The 22,365-nt window shown below is 48.8% G+C and overlaps 1 protein-coding gene and 1 pseudogene across 2 annotated transcripts in view; one reads left to right on the top strand and one right to left on the bottom strand.

Annotated features, from left to right (window-relative positions):
- NID2 (nidogen 2) overlaps positions 1 to 22,044 on the bottom strand; it is a 73,739-nt gene extending 51,695 nt beyond the window's left edge. Inside the window, exons 1-3 of the mRNA XM_081909108.1 lie at positions 21,754 to 22,044; positions 17,468 to 17,773; positions 8,322 to 8,548 (exon numbers count right to left, since the gene is read on the bottom strand). Coding sequence (XP_081765234.1) covers positions 8,322 to 8,548; positions 17,468 to 17,773; positions 21,754 to 21,957 — 737 coding nt within the window. The 5' untranslated portion in view covers positions 21,958 to 22,044. The remainder of the gene's footprint in view (positions 1 to 8,321; positions 8,549 to 17,467; positions 17,774 to 21,753) is intronic.
- Positions 16,236 to 16,918, top strand: LOC309372285 (peroxiredoxin-5, mitochondrial pseudogene; annotated as a pseudogene). Its single transcript has one exon. The product of its transcript is annotated as a peroxiredoxin-5, mitochondrial pseudogene (transcript).
- Positions 22,045 to 22,365: the final 321 nt, after the last annotated feature.

Here is a 22,365-nt window from a genome sequence, read left to right as displayed (position 1 = left end):
ATTATTATTATTATTATTATTATTATCCTGGCAAATAGAAGGAGAAGAAATGGAGGCAGTGAGAGATTTTTCTTGCTTGGGCTCCATGATCACTGCAGATGGTGACAGCAGCCACGAAATAAAAGACTCCTGCTTCTTGGGAGAAAAGCAATGACAAACCTAGACAGCATCTTAAAAAGTAGAGACATCACCTTGCCAACAAAGGTCCGTATAGTTCAAGCCATGGTTTTCCCAGTAATGATGTAGGGAAGTGAGAGCTGGACCATAAAGAAGGCTGATCGCCAAAGAATTGATGCTTTTGAATTCTGGTGCTGGAGGAGACTCTTGAGAGTCCCATGGACTGCAAGAAGATTAAACCGATCCATTCTGAAGGAAATCAGCCCTGAGTGCTCACTGGAAGGACAGATCCTGAAGCTGAGGCTCCAAGACTTTGGCCACCTCATGAGAAGAGAAGACTCCCTGGAAAAGACCCTGATGTTGGGAAAGATGGAGGGCGCAAGAAGAAGGGGACGACAGAGGACGAGATGGTGGGACAGTGTTCTCGAAGCGACCAGCATGAGTTTGACCAAACTGCGGGAGGCAGTGGAAGACAGGAGTGCCTGGCGTGCTCTGGTCCAGGGGGTCACGAAGAGTCGGACACGACTAAACAACTAAACAACAACAAACTATGGCGATCACACAGGGTCCCTGGACGTCTGACGGTCTATTGATCCCTGTGCCACCACTGTGCTCGCTTTCCCGCTGCCACCAACCCGTTACTCTCGGGTACACACTGAGTCCAGACAGTTATTAAAACTGAACCAAATAAACAAGTTTATTTTATAAGCGTTAAAAAGTTTAAGGTTTCTCAGATAATATTCCCGTCAGTTTCTTAACTTTCGTTTCTTTACCGGCCTATACCTTCCTATTACCTTCTGACTGATTATATCAACTGTTTGACTGACTCCTCTTAACAAATTCTCTAACTCTCTCACATCAGACTAGCCCAACCCACAGACTTATCCTCTCTCTCTCTTCTCTAACTCCAGACTGATTTCTTAACAACTCTAACTCCTCCCCTTGGGTTCCTATTGGCTAATCATTTTACAGGGTCTTTTTGGTGGTGTCTCCCCATTTGAGGAATCCCCTTTCCTGGCCAGGTGCATCTATCTCCTTTGTTATTAACTTCCAAGAGGGATTCTGAAAGATTCCTGTTTGGTCAGGGTTTGATGGCTGAAAGATGATGTTTCTGGCAGCCTTGACCTTGTGAGCTTCTAAATTGTTTTCAGATGCTCTCAATTGTTCTTGCTTCTAAAATGTTTTCACTCGTTTTATTTTTATTTTAATTGCATGGTTTCGCTGCGTTCTTGTTGGCCGCCCTGGGCTCCCTCAGGAGGAAGGACGGGACAGAAATGCAATAATAAACAAGGCAATGTTCAGCTGCTGGAGGCAGTAAATGTCTCTGAACGCCAGTTTTTGGGAATCACAGAGAGAGAACAGGCCATGGGCCTGATCCAGCACATGTATTCACATAGAGAGCTTCTCTCACAGACTTATTTCAGGAATGTTTGGACTGCTTGGCTTTGACATATTGAGTTGCACACGTCATTATTATTGGACATTGTATATATTATTTAAGATTTCTTTTTGTGTGTGTATAGTTTTCTATTTTACAATTTAAAATATTCATTAAACAGCCTTAAAATGTCAGTGACTTCCCTTCCTCTCTTTCCATGGTTCAGTTTGCATATCATAAATCCCTGCATATTTTACATTAAACCATTCAGTATTCCATTATTGAAGCCATCAAAACTTGTTGAATTTATCTTAATGCTGCCAGCATTTTCAAGTGTACACAGTCCCCCCCCATATATTCAATAAACATTTTCCAATCTTCTTTAAACGTATGTTCTTCCTGTCCTCCTGTTCTATATGCTAGGTCCGCAATCTGTGCATATTCCATCAGTTTCAGTTGTCATTCTTCTTTGGTTGAAACTTCACTCATTTTCCATTTTTGGGCTACCAAAACATGGGCCGCAGTAGTGGCATACATAAATAGCCTTTTTTGACACCTAGGAATTTCCATCAGAATTATCCCCAACAAAAAGGACTCTAGTTTGTTGGGTTTTTTTGGAAAACTACTTTTAAACCTTTTTTTCAATTCATTATGGATTATTCCCCAATACTCTTTTACCCTTTTACAGGTCCACCACATATATTATTATTATTATTTAAGATGCCATGTAATAAATACAAGGTGTTGAAATGCTGTACATGTTGGACCTTGGTTAGAGAGACCTAGAATCAAAGAATCAGAGTTGGAAGGGAACCCCCAGGGTCATCTAGTCTGACCCCTGGCAATGCAGGAATCTTGACTTAAAACATCCATGACAGGTGGCAGTCCAACCTCCCCAGGCAGCCTGGCCAATGAGCAGGGTTGATGGGAGTTGTAGTTTCAATGTGTTGTTGGGCTCCCAGCTTCCATGACCCTCAGGCAGCCTGCCCAATGTTCAGGGATGAAGCTCATTCCAGTGACATCTGCAGGGCGCCACATTGGCTACTCTCGAGTAGCTGCTGTGTGCTCCAAAGGTGTTCAGGGAAAGATAGATATCACGTTTGGGATATCAGGATTATTATTATTATTATTATGACGTGGGTGGCGCTGTGGGTTAAACCAGTGTTTTTCAACCACTGTTCCGTGGCACACTAGTGTGCCACGAGATGTTGCCTGGTGTGCCGTGGGAAAAATTGAAAAATTCGAAAGATTTTTTTTAAAAAAGTCAAATTTTCGCCCACTAGGCGGGCGCCGGACTGTGTCCACCCTATTTTCCATCCGTCCTGGGTGGGGATCAGATCGGATGGGATCGGATGAGAGCGGACAGGCGGTCTGCTCTCATCCGATTCCCCATAGAGAGCAGTGGGGCTCTGACATCTCCCTCTCCGCACACAGTGCGGAGACAGAGCTGTCATCCGCCAGCTCAGCGGGGATCAGCGGATTGATCACCGCTGAGCACAGAACGGTCCGCAACGTTTTTGTTTGCCATTAAAGAAAAAAACTTAAACATTTTCTAATGGTGGTGTGCCTCGTGATTTTTTTCATGAAATAAGTGTGCCTTTGCCCAAAAAAGGTTGAAAAACACTGGGTTAAACCACAGAGCCTAGGACTTGCTGATCAGAAGGTCGGCGGTTCAAATCCCCACAATGGAGTGAGCTCCCATTGTTCAGTCCCAGCTCCTGCCAGCTTAGAAGTTCGAAAGCACGTCACAGTGCAAGTAGATAAATAGGTACCGCTCCAGTGGGAAGGTAAACGGCATTTCCATGCACTGCTCTGGTTCGCCATATGACCCAGAAGCTGTACACCGCCTCCCTCAGCCAATAAAGTGAGATGAGCGCAGCAACCCCAGAGTCATCCGCGACTGGACCTAATGGTCAGGGGTCCCTTTACTTTATTTTATTTATTTTGTATCATCATCATCATCATCATCATCATCATTATTTTATTCCCAAGCCCCTGGGGAACAAAAAATTAAAAATACATTAAAACACCAGTCATTAAAAACTTCCCTAAAGAGGGCTGCCTTCAGATGTCTTCTAAATGTCAGTTACTTGTTTATTTCTTTGACATCTGATGGGAGGGCGTTCCACAGGGTGGGCTCCACTACCGAGGAGGCCCTCTGTAACTGTTCCCTGTAACTTCGCTTCTCGGAGCTGGACCTCAGAACAATGGGGACGGAGACGCTCCTTCAGGTATACTGGACTGAGGCCGTTTAGGGTTTTAAAGGTCAGCACCAACACTTTGAATTGTGCTCAGAAATGTACCGGGAGCCAACGTAGCTCTTTTAGGACCGGTGTTGTGTGGTCTCGGCAGCCACTCCCAGTCACCAGTCTAGCTGCCGCATTCTGGATTAGTGCCAGTTTCCGGGTCACCTTCAAAGGTAGCCCCACATAGAGTGCATTGCAGTAGTCCAAGTGGGAGATAACCAGAGCATGCACCACTCTGGTGAGACAGTCTGTGGGTAGGTAGGGTCTCAGCCTGTGTACCAGGTGGAGCTGGTAGACAGCTGCCCTGGACACAGAATTGACCTGCGCCTCCATGGACAGCTGTGAGTCCAAAATGACTCCTAGGCTGCGCACCTGATCCTTCAGGAGCACAGATAGAGCACTACATCAGAAAATCATCCAGGGAAGATCTTGCACAGGCCCTGGGCGAGGAAGAACTGGTGAAAGGAAGAGAATTGAGAACTGATTGTTTCCTATCTGGGTGGCAAATATGCAGCCAAGTGGATAAGATGCCAACAAAGGTCCGTATAGTAAAAGCTATGCTTTTCCCAGGAGTGATGTATGGAAGTGAGAGCTGGACCATCAAGAAGGCTGATTGCCAAAGAATTGATGCTTTTGAATTCTGGTGCTGGAGGAGACTCTGGAGAGTCCCATGGACTGCAAGAAGATCCAACCGATCCATTCTGAAGGAAATCAGCCCTGAGTGCTCACTGGAAGGACAGATCGTGAAGCTGAGGCTCCAAGACTTTGGCCACCTCATGAGAAGAGAAGACTCCCTGGAAAAGACCCTGATGTTGGGGAAGATGAAGGGCCCAAGGAGAAGGGGACGACAGAGGACGAGATGGTGGGACAGTGTTCTCGAAGCCACCAGCATGAGTTTGACCAAACTGCGGGAGGCAGTGGAAGACAGGAGTGCCTGGCGTGCTCTGGTCCAAGGGGTCAAGAAGAGTTGGACACGACTAAATGACTAAACAACAACAGATAAGATGCCAGTCTAGGAATGAGAGGAGGGCCAGGGAGGCAGAGATTGCGTGCATTCCCCGCAACTTTCTTCTGCGACAGTTGTGCAAAACGCTGGGCGGATTCCGAGCCGCAAAAATAGCTGGCAGGCTGCAGGTCCCCTAAGCATCTAGAAGCAAACAAGATCTCCCTTCACAGCCCCTGAATGCTCCTCCGAGGCCGCGGATATTCGCACATTCCTCTCTTCTTCCCTCATGTCAGCCAGCTCCAAGCCAGAGAACAGCTGGCATTTGATAACAGTGGGAAATGGAGACGGCAGCTGCGGTTTTACAAGCCCTGCTCCTCGAGTCGGTCACGTTTCAAGGAAATTTCTAAATACCCGCCTCCCCCTCCCGGTCCCAAACCTCCTCCTAATGCCAGCTGAAGCTGCTGTGAAGCACCGCTGCTGCAAATGTCCAGATCAGGGGTTTGGTAAGGGAAACGTACCCTGAGACTTTTTATGAGGTCCGGCTGTGCGATTAGGAAGCAGATTTGAGCTGGCAAGAAAAAGCCACAAATGGTCAATTGTTTAATTTACTAACAGCCTTGAAGATACAGCATTGAACTAGCAGGGCCACCTGTTTGACCCAGCAGAGTCCTTATGTTCTTATGTCAGGGTTCTTCAGCAGATACGTCATTACAGAATCATAGAATTGTAGAATTGGAAGATCTCTAGTGCTGAATCATCTAGTGCAGGGGTTGGCAAACTCTTTCATCAGGGGGCCGGTCCACTGTCCCTCAGACCTTGTGGGGGGCCAGACTATATTTTGAGAGGGAAAGAAACGAATTCCCACAAATAACCCAGAGATGCATTTTAAATGAAAGTATGTTTCCGAGCACAATTCAAAGTGTTGGTGTTGACCTTTAAAGCCCTAAACGGCCTCGGCCCAGTACGTGGTACCTCGGGTTACATACGCTTCAGGTTACAGTCTCCGCTAATCCAGAAATAGTACCTCGGGTTAAGAACTTTGCTTCAGGATGAGAACAGAAATCGTGCTCCGGTGGCGCAGCAGCAGCAGGAGACCCCATTAGCTAAAGTGGTGCTTCAGGTTAAGAACAGTTTCAGGTTAAGAACAGACCTCCAGAACGAATTAAGTACTTAACCCGAGGTACCACTGTATACCTGAAGGAGTGTCTCCACCCCCATCGTTCTGCCCGGACACTGAGGTCCAGCACCGAGGGCCTTCTGGCGGTTCCCTCACTGCAAGAAGGGAGGTTACAGGGAACCAGACAGAGGGTCTTCTCGGTGGTGGCGCCCGCCCTGTGGAACGCCCTCCCTTCAGATGTGAAGGAAATAAGCAGCTATCTTCTCTTTAAAAGACATCTGAAGGCAGCCCTGTTTGGGGAAGTTTTTAATGTGTGACATTTTAATGTATTTTTAATCTTTGTTGGAAGTCGCCCAGAGTGGCTGGGGAGACCCAGCCAGATGGGCGGGGTACAAATAAATGATTATGATTATTCAGGTAAGCCACCCCCCAACTCTCCCCTCCCTTCTCCACAGCACAGCATTATTGAAGCCATCAAAACTTGTTGAATTTATGTTAATGCTGCCAGCATTTTCAAGTGTACACATCCTGAAGCAAAGTTCTTAACCCAAGGTACTATTTCTGGCTTAGCGGAGTCTGTAACCTGAAGCGTATGTAACCTGAAGCGTATGTAACCCGAGGTACCACTGTACAGGAATATGCAGCTGTGCCATATGGTGATCAAACATGCAACTTTGGTGTAATGGGATATTCCCAGTCCGCCTCCACTGCTCTTTCAGTCCACAATCAGACGTGGGGGGGGGGGGGAGTAGGTGCAGGGCTGGGCTGATTGCCAAAGAGACCTTCTGGCCTCCTTGCTTTTATATCTTTCCGATCTTAAAGGCGCATGGTATCCTCCAGATTGTGCATCCAACATAGACACAGTTTGTAAAAAAAAGGTAAAGGACCCCTGGATGGTTAAGTCCAGTCAAGGGCAACTATGGGATTGCGCCACTCATCTCGCTTTCAGGCTAAGGAGCTGGTGTTTGCCCACAGACAGCTTTCCGGGTCCCGTGGCTAGCAGGACTAAACCGCTTCTGGCACAACAGAACATTGTGACGGAAACGAGAGAGCACAGAAACACTGCTTACCTTTCCCGCCGCAGTGGTACCTATTTATCTACTTGCACTGGCGTGCTTATGGACTGCTAGGTTGGCAGGAGCTGGGACAGAGTAACGGGAGCTCACCCCATCACAGGGATTCGAACCACCGACCTTCCGATCAGCAAGCCCAAGAGACTCAGTGGTTGAGACCACAGCGCCACTCGCTTTCACAGTTTGTACCACATGGCAAGAACACACACCGGTCAAGAGCAGGACGCCAGCAGTCAAAAGAGTGACCTTAGCAGGTTTGCAACAACATCACTGTCCGAGAAGGATGTTTTCCCACAGGTTTTCCACACAGTGCTGGCCTCTCTTTGAACCCAAATTTGGAAAAGAGGGGCAGAACAGCACATATCACCCAGCAGGCATGGCATTATCTAAGGAAACAGCCAGCTAACACAAACAAAGTTTGCATGCGACATCTGACACCAGATCCAAACCCAACTCCGCTTTCTGATAAGGCAGACTGGCATGCTTGTTTGGTGTCAGAGTGCAAGAGGTTCAAAAACAAATCTAACCTTTTGGCTGTGCAGCTTTAAACGCAAATAAATCAGAACTCTTCTCCAAATTCTGCACCCAGAAGTGTTGGATTCTTTAACCTGTAATGAGCTGGGCAAATTTTGCCTAATTTTGCAGACTTTTCATCATTTGTTTTGCAGCTGTTGCAACATGGGGAAGCCTCACTCCCTGGAAATGTGTTCAATGAAAGCAAAGTTCTGTGAAGGGCAGATTGCCAATTCCTTTGTTTGCACACTGCGGTGGTTCCCAAACTGTGGGCGACACCAAGTTATTCGCCTCTGATTCACTTTTTCCCCAAACTAAAAATGCCGCCAAGCGCTGCACCCTTTCTCCAAAGGGGAGTCCTTTGGGGCAGAAAAGGACTGATTCCTTCCCCTCAGTGGGCAAGCAGCCCACTGACATAAAGCCCGGGCTCTCCCCTGGAATTTCCCTGCCAAACCCTTCAAAGATATCAACATTTGGCACATACCCTCAAACTGCAAAGGCGGAAGGAAACTACCGTATTTTTGCTCTATAAGACGCACCCCGCCATAAGACGCACCTAGTTTTAGAGGAAGAAAACAAGAAAAAAATATTCTGAATCTGCACAGCACCTCTCCAGCAAAGCGGGAGGAGAAATGGAAGGGTCTCCGTTTCTCCTCCCGATTCACTAAAGGGGCGCTGCGCAGCTCTACCTCTCTGGGCAATGCCTCTCCAGCGAAGTGAAGTCAGAACAGCAAGAGGGATCACTGCGCAGCGAAAACAGCGATCCCTCTTGCTGTTCTGGCTTCTGGGATAGCTGCACAGCCTGCACTCTCTCCATAAGACGCACACACATTTCCCCTTACTTTTTAGGAGGGGAAAGGTGCGTCTTATAGAACGAAAAATACGGTAAGATGCTTGGAGGTAGAACCAGAAAAGCACACCAGTTACTTACTGGTAGAGGTTCTTGACGGACTGCTCACTGCTGGTGACGCTGTGGTACGGCCCTTCCCGGCGCTGATAGTCCCCTCTGCTGAAGCCGACTCTGGCCGGCAGCTCCAGGTGGACGTTGTAGGATTCTTTGGGCCGCGTCCCAAAGAACTGGACCCCATCCTCGGGGTAGAGGAAGAGGGCATAGGCATCCGAATCGCTGTAGGCCAAGACTGCTTGGAAGGTGTTGTGCTGCGGAAACAAAATGCAGAGATCCAAAATTAATCCTATTCAGATCAAAGCAGAGAACAGGCATCAGGTGTGGGGCAGGGGAAAACTAGAGGCATAAGGTGAACTCCTGGCTGCTCCTTTCCACACGGAGCTGTGTGCCAGTGCCAAACAGCTGATGAGCACTGGCAAGAAAGCCGCTCCCCCCCATTGGGGATGGGGATGCCAGCTTTGAAGTCTGTTTGCAAGAAGCAGTTGGAGATTCAAGCCACTTTCTGCAAACAGGGCGTCTTCCCCCTGCAGAGGCCTGGAGCCGGTCGCTCGCCTGCTCATTTGCAAAACTGACGCTGGACATTTCAAAACTGGGCATCAAAAGAAATATGACTTCGTAACTTATAAAGTAGCACTATATGCGTTGGCAGCTAAGAAGATCAGGAGAAAAGAACTAGATAAAACAGCGGTCAATTGCAAAGGTGATTCGGACATTTAAGCTGGCACATTCCACCTTGCTATTCTATCATATGCAACAAATAATTTTTAGGAGACGTGATTGTGGTTTATTGCATCCGCAGTGCCTGGTGTTTTTATGGTTAGTGTTGCTTTTGTTTTTGTTCCCATTGTGAATGATGCCATGGCCTTTGGCTAGTGCAATAAAGTTGATGAGGATGGTGATTAAAAGAAATAGATTGGTTCCTGCATTGCAAGGCCCCTTGGGGCCCTTCCAACTTCATAGTTCTATGAATCTAATCCTGCACCAGATACAGAACACAGCAGTGGCATGGCCCTAGATTATCAGATCATGGGAGGAGTGGGCTTTGTTGCACAACTCCAGTTAAGGAGTAAAGGTCTGCATGGGCAGATTCCATTTCTTCCGCTCCTCCTTTCCCAGAAGGCTGTTGCTCCAAATGCCCTGTAAAACTGCCCTGTTTGGTATCATTCATCTCCCTCCTGTCTTATCTCCCTGCCTTTAATCTTGACTCAGCTGCAAGGAGGGGAAATAAATCCGTTTTCCTCCATTGGATTATCTCCCCCTCTGGAGCCGCAAGAGAGATTCCAGTTTTCACCCAAGCCAAAAGAATCTCAAGAGACGCAATCGCCGATTCCCAAAAAAGGGAATTGTTGTGGATTCAAGCTTGCTTGGAAACAGGCCCTCGGACTCAGCCTGGGCACGTGGGTGGAGGCTAGTTGTGAAAACCAATGAGGATGACACAGAACTCTGCACATGCTCAGAGGCGCATCTTCCTTGTCCTTAAACCTTCTCCTTCTTCTCCACACGCACATTTTCCAAGAGGGATTTCCTTTCCTTTCCCTGTTGAACCCTCCATTCTTTTTCGGGCCCAATCCTTTCCGTTTCCTTATATGCCTCATTGCCTTTTTAGATCAGGCTCTGGTTGAGTTGACCCCTTAAACTACAACCCTTGACGGCTGTGCCAAATTTAGTAGAGGAAAAAAACCCTGCGTGGCAGAACATCTCTCCCACAGTATTTCAGATGTGTGAGGATTTCCTCTCCTTGGCTATTAGACTGGCACTGTATCCTGTATCCTTTGGGGCGCCTCCTTTAGAGATTCTTTCAACAAGATTCTTTAGAGATTCTTTCTTTCAACAACCCTTTGAAGCTGAGATCTTTCCCACCCAGCAATCATTTTGAAGATGTTTTTAAGGTGCGTTCTCATTTGTCGCTTGCGGCCCTGGGCTCGTTTTGGAGGAAGGAGACAGGATATATATATTTGACTCTGTATGTAAGCAACAATTTATTTCTTTAAAGTATTTATAAGCCGTCCTACACCCATAAGGAGAGGCTGCTGGGTGAAGCCCATCTAGACCACCATCCTGTCCTCACAGGGGCTGGCCAGATGTTGTGAGAAACCCGCAAGCAGGATCTGAGCACAAGGGCAACTCTCCTTTCCTGTGGTTTCCAGCAACTGGGGTTCAGAGGCACTGTGGCCTCCAACCATGGAGACAGAGCAAAACCATCACAGGTGGTTGCCATTGTGATAGGAATTTTGAGGTCTTAGATATATGTTAAATGTTCATAAGTGTACCAACCAAGCACATACATAGATCAGCAGAGGAAGACCAACCTAAAACCATTTTGACCCACACATGAGCAGACGCGGGTTGCGTTCTGCTCATGTTGCAAATAGGACTCCGGAACGGATCCCATTCGTAACCAGAGGTACCACTGTACCTTTTAACTATGCACAATAGGTAACAAGTCCCGCCTTTGGCCCCGCCCACTTGTGCCTCAGGGCCCCTCCCACCTCTGGCATAAGGCCCCCAGGAGGCCGGCCTTGAGGGAATGCAACCCTTAACCTATTAAAGCTTCCCCAGCCCAAGAGGGTAGTTCTCTGCCCCGAGGAGCCTACAATCTGAAATGGCCTGGCGCTATTGTCTGGGGGTGCTTCCCGGAGAGGCGGAAGATCGATGTGTCGTGGTTGCCATCTGTTGTAAATAAAAACATGCCCTTTTTTCCCTTATGGGGTATCCAAGAGCCCATATAGAGTCCTTACATAGGTCCCCTATCGGTAGGAGAAAATAACAGAAGCCAACCAGAGAATATTGAGAAGCAAAGCAGCTAGTAAGCCTGATCTTTATTGATCTGTTGCAACAGGGTGCTCCCCTCACCCGCAGGAAAGGAGGAGGACCCAGAAAAATGCTGTGCAAGGGCTTATAAAGACTTTTGAAACTCCCATCCTCTAGATCAAGACCACCCCTCAGATTCATCACAGAAAAGGTGGTCTTAAAACAGAAATTTCAATATTGTTTTTCTCTTATCCTTGTTTATTTCCTGTCTGGCAGGTTACTTGATTGGATTGCCTGAGGAGCCTGGCCAGTCTTTTGTAATGATAAAGCTCACACCCTTATTCAAACACAGAAATACCCTTAAGACAGGATTTGTGAAGGAAGAGACAGTGGGGAGGCTTTTCCATTTTGACCTTGCAGAGAAAACATTTGGTCAGTTTAGGAATCAAAATGGTACCGGGTTGGTCTTCCTGTGCTGATCTATGTATGTGCGGTTATGAACATTACCATATATCTAAGACCATAAAATTCCTATCATAGACGTCACCCTTCCTCAGGGAGAGAGTCTCTCAGGAAGCACACGGCCTCCTCCTTCACCGATAACCTCGTGTTTCCCGAGCAAGCACCTTCTGCACCCAAGAAGACCTTCGTGCTAGAGGGCATCAGCGTTAATCCGGGGCCGGAAGGCAGTGCTGCATGTCCAAATATGCGCCTGGAGATCTGTAATGCAGAAACTATGGACATCCCCGCTGCGGCTGATAAGGATTTCAGCAAGAGCCTTTGGGGGATTTTCCTCTCAAACTCCAAAAAAAAAAGAGCTTTGCAAATGTTAAGTAAACAAATAAAAAAGATAGTATTGTTGGACGTAGCCAAGGGCTGAGTTCTGGCTCTGATGAAGCCATGGCTTTGTCAGAATGAAAAAGAAGTGGAAAAGGAGAGGGGGGGAAATCTCAAAATGTGTAGCAACCAATTTCACAGCATTCCCTTGAAAATAATTCAGATGTTCCTGACAGCCACAAGCTTTCCTCCAGAAGTGGTCATGTTTGGCAAACTGAGACAAGCTTTCATTTCTATTGAGCTGCTTAGCTTCAGATAAAGAGGCGGCCTCACCAGCCCAGGAGCAAATCCAGCCTTTGGTCTATCTAAGCAGATAGTGTCTGCTCTGGCTGGTAGCAGCCCTGCAGAGCCTAAGGCCCAAGATTTTTGCTTCTGAGTAACAGCCGCTGGAAACCACAGGTGTGAAGAGTTGCTCTCGATCCAGCAGGCTGTTGTTTTATGAAGAAGAAATTCCTCTTTTGTATTTTTGGCTAATGTTTCTTTTATTTTGCTTTCTTTATTCTCTCTTTCTCGCTCTTTCCTCTCCGTATTCCCATGGTTCCTTTCTTTCCTTCTTCTGTTTTTCTTCTGTATCTATTAGAGCTGCCATTTTACTATGTCATGGGACGATCACAATTAAAAAACGTATTATTATTTTTATAAAAAAAACACTCAAAGAGGTTGACGAAAAAGATAAAGCGATAAAATGGTCACCCAGGAAAAACTAACAGCAAAAATTTAAGACTTGCAGGAAGCTTAAGATGACAAGAGACTAAAAGCAGATTAAAATTCACGCCAAGTTTCTAAACATACAAAAGTTTAAAAACTAAAATGGAATAGCACTCACATTAACTTTCTAAGCATCTGGCTGGGCTCGTCTGAAGAAAAATGTTTTTCACAGTCGCCGAAAAGAGTACAGTGGTACTTCAAGGTTAAGTACTTAATTCTTTCCGGAGGTCTGTTCTTAGCCTGAAACTGTTCTTAACCTGAAGCACCACTTTAGCTAATGGGGCCTCCGCTGCCGCCACGCCGCCAGAGCACGATTTCTGTTCTCATCCTGAAGCAAAGTTCTTAACCTGAAGCACTATTTCTGGGTTAGCAGAGTCTGTAACCTGAAGCGATGTAACCTGAAGCGTATGTAACCCCAGGTACCACTGTACAGTGAAGATGCCTGCCTGATTATCAAGTGGCAAGGAGTTCCAAAGGACATGATCTGCCGGGAATCTCCGGTCCGAGGCTACTTGCAATGCCTGGCATTTATTTCAGCAGTTTCCGAAGGAGAGCATTCCTGTGGATTCTTCCCTTAAGCAAACGAACAAACTGAGCACAGTGTGCAACAAATGAGTCTCGTTGCACAAGGACTTCCGCTTGCACAATGGGGGTTTCCCCCCTTCCCCCTGTGCACCCCAAAATTGGCTCTGGGGGGGGTCATGAGAAACCCCAGAGTAGCATGCAGTGGAGGAGATTTGGGGGGGGGGGTTGTCCCATCCGGCAAGCGGAAATGACAGAACCGTGGCCTCAGCGCAAAGCTGGATTCTTCCCGGAGGTTTGCATCTAAACACGCAGGATTAAGCCCATAGTTGAATGGGAAATCTGACAGATAACAGTGTTCCGGTGGGGTCAAGCATCAAAGGGCAAGGGCAAAGGTCAGAGGTCAGCTTGACTTGCGTGTTCCTAAGCCACCCTCCATGGACTCTGAGTACCCGACATTTGTTCAAACAGAGGCAGAGGGCAAATTCTGCCAGCCCAGATCCGGTTTCCTCAACTCCAGAGGGTGGCTGAGACCCAAATCTTCAACGCAGAATCTCTGGCAGCCTACGCCAGCGGAACGATCTGCTTGTAGATACTCCTTCTTTGCAGGTTAAGGGAGCTGGGCATGTTTAGCCAGGACTAGAGGAGGTTAAGGGGTGATATGATAGTCATGTTCAAATATATAAAAGGATGTCACATAGAGGAGGGAGAAAGGTTGTTTTCTGCTGCTCCAGAGAAGCGGACACGGAGCAATGGATCCAAACTACAAGAAAGAAGATTCCACCTAAACATGAGGAAGAACTTCCTGACAGTAAGAGCTGTTCGACAGTGGAATTTGCTGCCAAGGAGTGTGGTGGAGTCTCCTTCTTTGGAGGTCTTGAAGCAGAGGCTTGACAACCATATGTCAGGAGTGCTCTGATGGTGTTTCCTGCTTGGCAGGGGGTTGGACTCGATGGTCCTTGTGGTCTCTTCCAACTCTATGATTCTATGATTCTAGGTTTATAAGCAGAGTTGGAATGCCTTCTGTCATGGATGCTTTAGCTGAGATTCCTGCACTGCTCTGAGGCTGGACTAGATGACCCTTGGTGCCCTCCCAACTCTATGATTCTTTCTCCCACCCCGTGGTCTTTGACAGGAAGAGGCAGCCTGGCGCTCTGAGGATCTGGGGGGTCAGAAGGTGAACAATTCTGCAACCATCTGGGGTGAGGGAGCTCACATTGGCTACCTCCACTTTCGCATGTTCCCTGGCATTTAAAAACGCAACAGAACGCCAGGGTTATGCGACATGGGAAGCTGCATGATGCTGAGCCAGATCACTTGCCATATACCCCAGTGTTGCCCGCACTGACTGGCAGCTCCAGAGTTTCTGGCAAGGGACAATTTCAGCCAAACCTGATGGTGATAGGGACTGAACCAGTATATTAACACACACTGTGTGTGTGGCTTTAATTCTATTCGTTTTGGCTCCCAAACACTGAAAACCCAGAACGTTTTCAAACGTTTTTTGGAAGCCGAATGTCCGACACGGCTTCCGCTTGAGTGCAGGAAGCTCTCTTCCAATCGGAAGCCATGCCTTGGTTTTCAAACGTTTCGGAAGTCTAATGGACTTCCGGAACGGATTACGTTCAAGAACCAAGGTACGACTGTAAATGTTTTAAGCACTTTGCATTATATCTGTGTCGATTTAATTTTTGTAAGCCGCCATGAGCCTTGGTTTGGGAAGAAGGTGGGATAGAAATAACAACAACAAACAAACAACAACAGGACTTTCTGCATGCAAACCAGAGACACCCCACTGAGTTTCAGCCCTCTTGTGTTGTTTTTAAATGTGCGCAAATCAATTTAAAAATAGATATATGCAGACCTACCTCGTTACAGGAATGCCATTAGGGCCTTCATTTCCATACGCGGCGGAAAATCTGAAACATGCCTTTTGTTCCCAACAGACACGGGAATGAATCATTCACAGAGACATCCCCCACCCACCCAACAAAACAACGCGGAGGTTAAAACGGTTAACAAAACAAAAGCAGTCAGACTTTCCCAAAACGGAAAGCCCTTTTTGCCTTTTCCTAGGCAGCTGCCTCCAGTCGTGATGTACGGAAGTGAGAGCTAGACCATAAAGAAGGCTGATCACCAAAGAATGGATGCTTTTGAATTCTGGTGCTGGAGGAGACTCTTGAGAGTCCCATGGACTGCAAGAAGATCAAACCTTCCATTCTGAAGGAAATCAGCCCCGAGTGCTCACTGGAAGGACAGATCCTGAAGCTGAGGCTCCAAGACTTTGGCCACCTCATGAGAAGACTCCCTGGAAAAGACCCTGATGTTGGGAAAGATGGAGGGCACAAGGAGAAGGGGACGAAGGAGGACGAGATGGTGGGACAGTGTTCTTGATGCTACCAGCATGAGTCTGACCAAACTGCGGGAGGCAGTGGAAGACAGGAGTGCCTGGCATGCTCTGGTCCATGGGGTCACCAAGAGTCGGACACGACTAAACGACTAAACAACAACAACAGTTAAAGCTCTGGTTTTCCCAGTAGTGATGTATGGAAGTGAGAGCTGGACCATCAAGAAGGCTGATCGCCAAAGAATTGATGGTTTTGAATTCTGGTGATGGAGGAGACTCTTGAGAGTCCCATGGACTACAAGAAGATCAAACGTATCCATTCTTAGTCGGACACGACTAAAGAACAACAAGGCAGCTGCCTTAAACTGAGTCAGACAGCTGAGCCGTCTAGTTCAGCACTGACCGGCAGCCTCCCTCCAGGGTTTCAAAGAGCACTGAGTGCTGCTAGCTCCGGGACTTGTGCTACCGGGAAGAGTTGCTGGGATCACTAAGCCTGAACGCCGGAGCAGTCCTTGTTTCCTTGAATACAGAGTTAACTTCGCTGACACCATGTGATTTATTCCTGACCTGGTCCTGACACCAAATCACCTTTCCATTTCCATCCCAATGAGAGCAGCGGCTGTCCGTATCTCTTCCCTCTCTATTGTATCAAATGCCCTATAGGATCCCAACAGCTTGGCCAATGACAGGAGCACCCCAAGCAGAAATTGCTAGAAATGGCACAACTTGGAGGAGGAGAACTTCAAAGGGCCAGGGTTGCCTTGGCGGCTGTCACTCCCGCAATTTCCATGGCAACGAGGTGGAAAGGGGCGGAGGTGCTGGGCTGGCTGAGTTGCCACTGGGGAGCAAATCCAGGCTCCCCTCTTGGAAAAGGTTGGGCGGCGGCGGAGATCGTTCAGCGGGCCTTTGCAACCGGAGCACCAGCCATGGCGGCCCTCAAGGTTGGAGACAAGTTGCCCAGTGTGGAGGTCTACGAGGGTGACCCTGGCAACAAGGCGAATGTGGCGAGCCTCTTCACAGGCAAGAAGGGGATCTTGTTTGGGGTGCCTGGTGCGTTCACTCCGGGTTGTTCAAAAACCCACCTCCCAGGCTATGTGGAAAAGGCAGGACAACTGAAGGGCAAAGGAGTGGAGATCATCGCCTGCTTGTCTGTCAACGACGTCTTCGTCACGAGCGAGTGGGGAAAGGCTCACAAAGCCGAGGGAAAGGTCCGGATGTTGGCTGATCCCACAGGAGCATTTGGGAAGGCCACAAACCTGTTGCTGGACAAAGAGCCACTCCGGGAACTTTTGGGGACCCAACGATCCAAACTGTTCTCTTTGGTAGTCCAAGATGGTGTGGTGGAGGCCCTCAACATAGAAGAGGATGGCACAGGCCTCACCTGCACTTTGGCCAGCAACATCCTATCTCAGCTCTGAGACCTGGGACACTGCGGCTGTTAACTGTCTCCTAAACCCTGACGCAGGTGGCGCTGTGGGTTAAACCACAGAGCCTAGGACCTGCCGATCAGAAGGTTGGCGGTTCGAATCCCCGTGACAGGGTGAGTTTCCGTTGCTCGGTCCCTGCTCCTGCCAACCTAGCAGTTCGAAAGCACGTCAAGTGCAAGTAAATAAAGAGGTACCGCTCCGGTGGGAAGGTAAATGGCATTTCTGTGCGCTGCTCTGGTTTGCCAGAAGCGGCTTAGTGATGTTGCCACATGACCTGGAAGCTGTACGTTGGCTCCCTCGGCCAATAAAGTGAGAAGAGCGCCGCAACCCCAGAGTTGGTCACGACTGGACCTAACGGTCAGGGGTCCCTTTACCTTTACTAAACCCTGACAGTAAGAGACGCACAAACCACCCACCCTCACCTGGTTCTTACTATGCAGAAGGGCAGGGATATGTATGTAGCTGCTTTGAATCCCTTCTCTGTCTTGAATCCGTTATCTTGGACATTATTGCCTTAAAAAAAAAATATGCTGGGGGAAAAAGAGAGAAATTGCCAGAAATGCAGACCATCGCCTCACCTGCTTGGAAGGCTCCGAGTTCCGGCTGACTTCTTCATAGGCTCCCACGTTCTCCCAGGTAGCGATGAAGGTGTGGCGTGGGGCAAACCCGTCCGCGCTGGGGAATCCAGCCTGGATTAGCTGGGCGGCCCGATCCGTCACCTCCCTGGAGTCGTCCAGGCGGTAATAGATTTTGCCCCTCCCGCCGCTGGTGTCGATGTCCGACAGGAAAGGAGCAACTGCGGGGAAGTCCGTGGGGAAATCGTCGTCCACATACTGGGTCTCTCTAGGGAAGTCCTGGGTGGAAATGATCCCATTGGTCCCAACCTGTCAGGGAGCCAGGTCAAAGAAGAATGAAAAAAGTGATCAAATAGCAAATGCAGTGGAAGACTAACGGTTTGTACAGTTCTCGTCATAAATTTTTATTTAGTTTTACAAATTAAAAGTGACATTCAAAATTATAAATCATAGAAAGATAAACAAAGAATCAATTGAATCTCTGGAATTTCCCCCACCCCTCCATCACTAATCTTTTTCCGCTGCATATTTTAAGTCACTCCAATTTTTTTAAAATATCCCATGTACTCTTAGTTCTTGTTACATTATAAAGGTAAAGGTAAAGGGACCCCTGACCATTAGGTCCAGTTGTGGCCGACTCTGTGGTTGCGGCACTCATCTCGCTTTATTGGCCGAGGGAGCTGGTGTACAGCTTCCAGGTCATGTGGCCAGCATGACTAAGCCGCTTCTGGTGAACCAGAGCAGAACACAGAAACACCATTTACCTTCCCACCGGAGCGGTACCTATTTATCTACTTGCACTTTGAGGTGCTTTCGAACTGCTAGGTGGGCAGGAGCTGGGACCGAGCAACGGGAGCTCACCCCGTCGCGGGGATTCAAACCGCCAACCTTCTGATCGGCAAGTCCTAGGCTCTGTGGTTTAACCCACAGTCCCTGTTACATTATAAGTGTTATTTAAATCCTGCTTAGGAGCTCAACTGTTTACAGTGGTCTCCAAGGTAAGTTATAACTCCCCCCATTCTTTATTGAAATTCTGTTCTTCCTGGTTTCTGATTTCCCCAGTCATTTTTGCCATCTCCACATAGTCCATCAGTTTGATCTTCCATTCCCCTCTGGGGGGAACTTTTCCTTCCTTCCATCTCTGGGCTAACGGTTTGTACAGCTCTGGTTTCACCTCAAAAGGATACGGTAGAGTTGGAAAAGGTTCAGAAAATGGCAACCAAAATGGTGGAGGGGACAGAGCAACTGCCCTATGAGGAATGGTTGCAGCATTTAGGACTTTTTCATTTAAAGAAAAAGCAAGGAAGGAGCAACATGATAGAATTTTATAAATTTATGCATGGCGTGGAGAGAATGGAGAGAAAAAGCTTCCCTCCCTCTCGTGTAACACGATAACTTGTGGACATCCAATGAATGTTGGAAGATTTGGGGCAGAGAAAAGATAGTCTTTACACAGCGCAGAGTTAAACCCTGGAACTCCCTGCCACATACCCCGACCTTTAGATGGCTTTAAAAGAGGATTGGGCAAATTTATGCATTAAGTGAATCACAGGCATCTAATTGCTTACTCGTAGCTGGATGGAGAAATGTAAGAAAGATTTAGGTCCCAGTTGCCGGAGAGATAATCAGGGAAATTAATACTGACTGGCCTGTGGAATGAGATCAGTTGGTGTCACCACTGGGGAAAGTTTGGGGTGGGACAGCCTTCTCAGTGGTGACTCCCAGATTCTGAGCTCCTTCCCTTGGGAAATGCTGCTGTCCTCCTCGTTACAGTCATACCTCGGGTTACGTTCAGATTTTTGGGTATTGAATTACAAGAGGATCTGTCCTGGAGTGTCAACACAAGGGGGCTTGTGAAGAAGGCACAGCAGAGACTGTACTTTTTAAGAATCCTAAGGAAAAACCATCTTCCACAGAAACTGCTGCTTGCCTTCTATCACTGTGCCATTGAGAGCGTGCTCACTTATGGCTTGTGTGTGTGGTACGGAAGCTGTACTACCCAGGACAGGATGGGGTTGTGCAGAGTTGTTAAGGCAGCAGAGAGCATTGTTGGCTGCCCACTCTCCACCTTAGAGCAGATTTATGCCACAAGGTGCCATAGGAAGGCACTGGACATAGTAAAAGATCCATCGCATCCTGGTCACTGTCTCTTCGAGCTCCTGCCGTCGGGACGGAGATACAGGACAATGATGACAAGAACGAGCCGTCTCAAGAACAGCTTCTTCTCCAGAGCGACCTCGGCCCTGAATGGGAAACCTGGACTTTGAAAGTCATCTAATCTTCCTTGCTGTATTATATTATATTGTTTTAATTAGTGTTTTTATAGTTGTTCTGATTTTGAGTGGAGTGCCCTATCTGGGTGGATGGAGCAGCCAAGTAATTTCGTTGTCCCTGAGAGGGGGCAATGACAATAAATATTATTATTATTATTATTATTATTATTATTATTATTATTATTATTACAGATCCTTCAGGTTGCGTTTTTTCAGGTTATGGACTGCCGAAAACCGGAACGGGTTACTTCTGGGTTTCGGCGATCGTGCATGTGCAGAAGTGCTAAATCACACTTTGCGCATGCGCAGAAGCACCAACTCGCACCCCTGCGTGTGCAGACGCAACGCTGCGGGTTGCAAACGTGCATCCCGCACGGATCATGTTCGCAACCCGAGCATCCACTGTACTCTCTTTTATGCACCAGTTATGGGCTTATTTTATTCACCTGAGCCTTCGGGGATTTAGCATCCCTGGGACCCAGCAATTGCAAATGTTAGACTGCAGTTTTTAATGCAATTGTGAAATATTTTTGCGACAGAGATTTTACTGCATGATAAACTGCCTTGAGCTCCCAGATGGGAGGAGGGGTAGGTACAGAAATAAAATAATACGTCTGTATAGTGCTTAAAAACTCCACTTGCAAGCAGCCCATAAAAATAACCAGAGCATTCTGCAGGAATCCTTAAAACAACCCTGCAAGGAAAATTCCCCAGATTAAGTGGGAGGCAGCTAGGAAAGTGGAGGTTTGCTCAAGACTGCCTGGTGAGTTTACAACCATGGACAAGAATGGAGCCTGGGAACTTCCAGGCTCAGCAATAACAACCTTACTCACAAGGAAACTGTGTGTCCGCTTCTGCCACAGGAGGCTGTAGGCAGACTGCTGCCTTTCAGCCTCAGTTTCTCATCCATAAAATGGGAGCAGCACCAACTCACTATCAAGGTTAAGAAAACACATCTGCAGATGAAAAGCTGTTGATTTTATTTCCTTTTAGTTATTAAAATCTAGTTGGGTTTCGTTTGCATTTTTTTCTATTTTTCAAATAAGTAGATGTGGAGAGATGTGGCAGAATTCGACCGTTAGCCTTCAATCGGTGGATCGGGAGCAGCTGCCAGCTCAAAGCCGGACCCAAAGTGGGTCACCACAGCAGCACAACCACCCTACATTTAAACAGGGTTGTGCTTGCAGCAGAGCATCAAAATTAATTGACCCACGTTTGCTATGTCTGTCTGTTTCAATGCAGCTACTCTGAGCAGGGGGAGCATTGAATACCCCCAACTGCATTGGGGGAGGGTCTCAAGACAAGTCCTTGGTTTGCAAAGGCCAAAAGGCCACTCGCTAAATGGATGTGTCATCGCTGGAGAGGATTTGGCGACAGAGATTCTGCAGTGTGTGTCGAGGGACGGAGCGCCGGCTTGGAAAAAGATATTCGGAAAGGGACACACAGAGTTCTTATTGAGTGCCCAGGAATGTCCTGGGCAAACAGATGCCCGGCCAAGGACCCCTCCCTCCCTCTGGCATCTGGCACAGCTCTGGGCTGGCTCAGCAGGGTGGTGGTGCCATGGGGGGGGTGAGTCCTCGGCTTCTCTAGGGCTGGCACCATCCTCCAACCAAGAGCCTGACACCAGCCTTTGCCAAGCTGGTGCCCTCCAGATGTTGATGGGTGACAACTCCCATCCGCCCCGGATGGCACATCTGGAGGGCACGAGCAAGCCCCGTCGGCCCCCAACATCTGGAGGGCACAGACAACACCCAAACGCCCTGCCCACCAAAATCCGGAGGGTACAGCCCCTCCAACATCTGGAGGGCAAAGGCAACCCCTCGCTGGCCCCATCCAAAACACCTGGAGGGCACAACCCCCATCAGCCCCGCCCAACATCTGCAGGACGCATCCATCCCCGTCCCGTCCAACAAGATCTGTGGGGCAGCCGCTTGGCGAAGGCTGCCCTAGACGAATGCCCTGCTCCTCTCCCCCCCAAGTCCCCCGATCTCTCTCTCTCTGGGGCGTCGGACTTACATAGACCTGGCTGAATCGGGTCTCGTAGTAGAGCAGCGGGCTGGGCAGCTGCACGGGAGCCGAGGTCTCGTCGTCGCCGTCGGGCAGCTGCCGGTCGCCGCGCGGGGGCCCGAAGGGGAAGAGCTGCGCTCGGGGCAGGGCAGCCCCCCAACCCGGCAGCTGCAGGAGGAGGAAGAGCCCGGGCAGCGCGGCTTCCCCCAGCATGGCCCTCGCAATGGACTTGCTCCGGGAGGAGGAGGAGGAGGAGGAAGGGGAAGCGGGCGGGGCGGGCGCAGCTCCGGAGCGGGAGGCGCGAAGCCCACGGCCGCCCCCTCGAGTCCCGGCAGCTGGCCCAGGGCAGGGCGGGGCCGGAGGCGCCTCTCCCGCCTCTCCATTGGCTGCCCGGAGCCCGGGCAGCGGCCAATCAAGCCCTCCTGGACTAGAGAGGATGCCAGTAACCCCCCCACACTCCACCCCCCCGACGGCAACATCTGGAGCTCGTTAGAGGCTCGGCGGGCGCAGCTGCTGCAGCGCCGCTGGCTGCCCGCCCCGTCGGGGATGCGGCCTCGGTGCCCGGCGCGCATCGGAACAGCTGGATCCCGCTGCTTGGGCGCAGGCACGTCGCGCAGAGAG

This window comes from Podarcis melisellensis (genome assembly GCF_964234715.1).
Source record: "Podarcis melisellensis genome assembly, chromosome: 1".
NCBI lineage: Eukaryota > Metazoa > Chordata > Lepidosauria > Squamata > Lacertidae > Podarcis > Podarcis melisellensis.
Note: the sequence above shows the minus strand (reverse complement) of the source record. Positions and strands in the feature narration are given on the sequence as shown.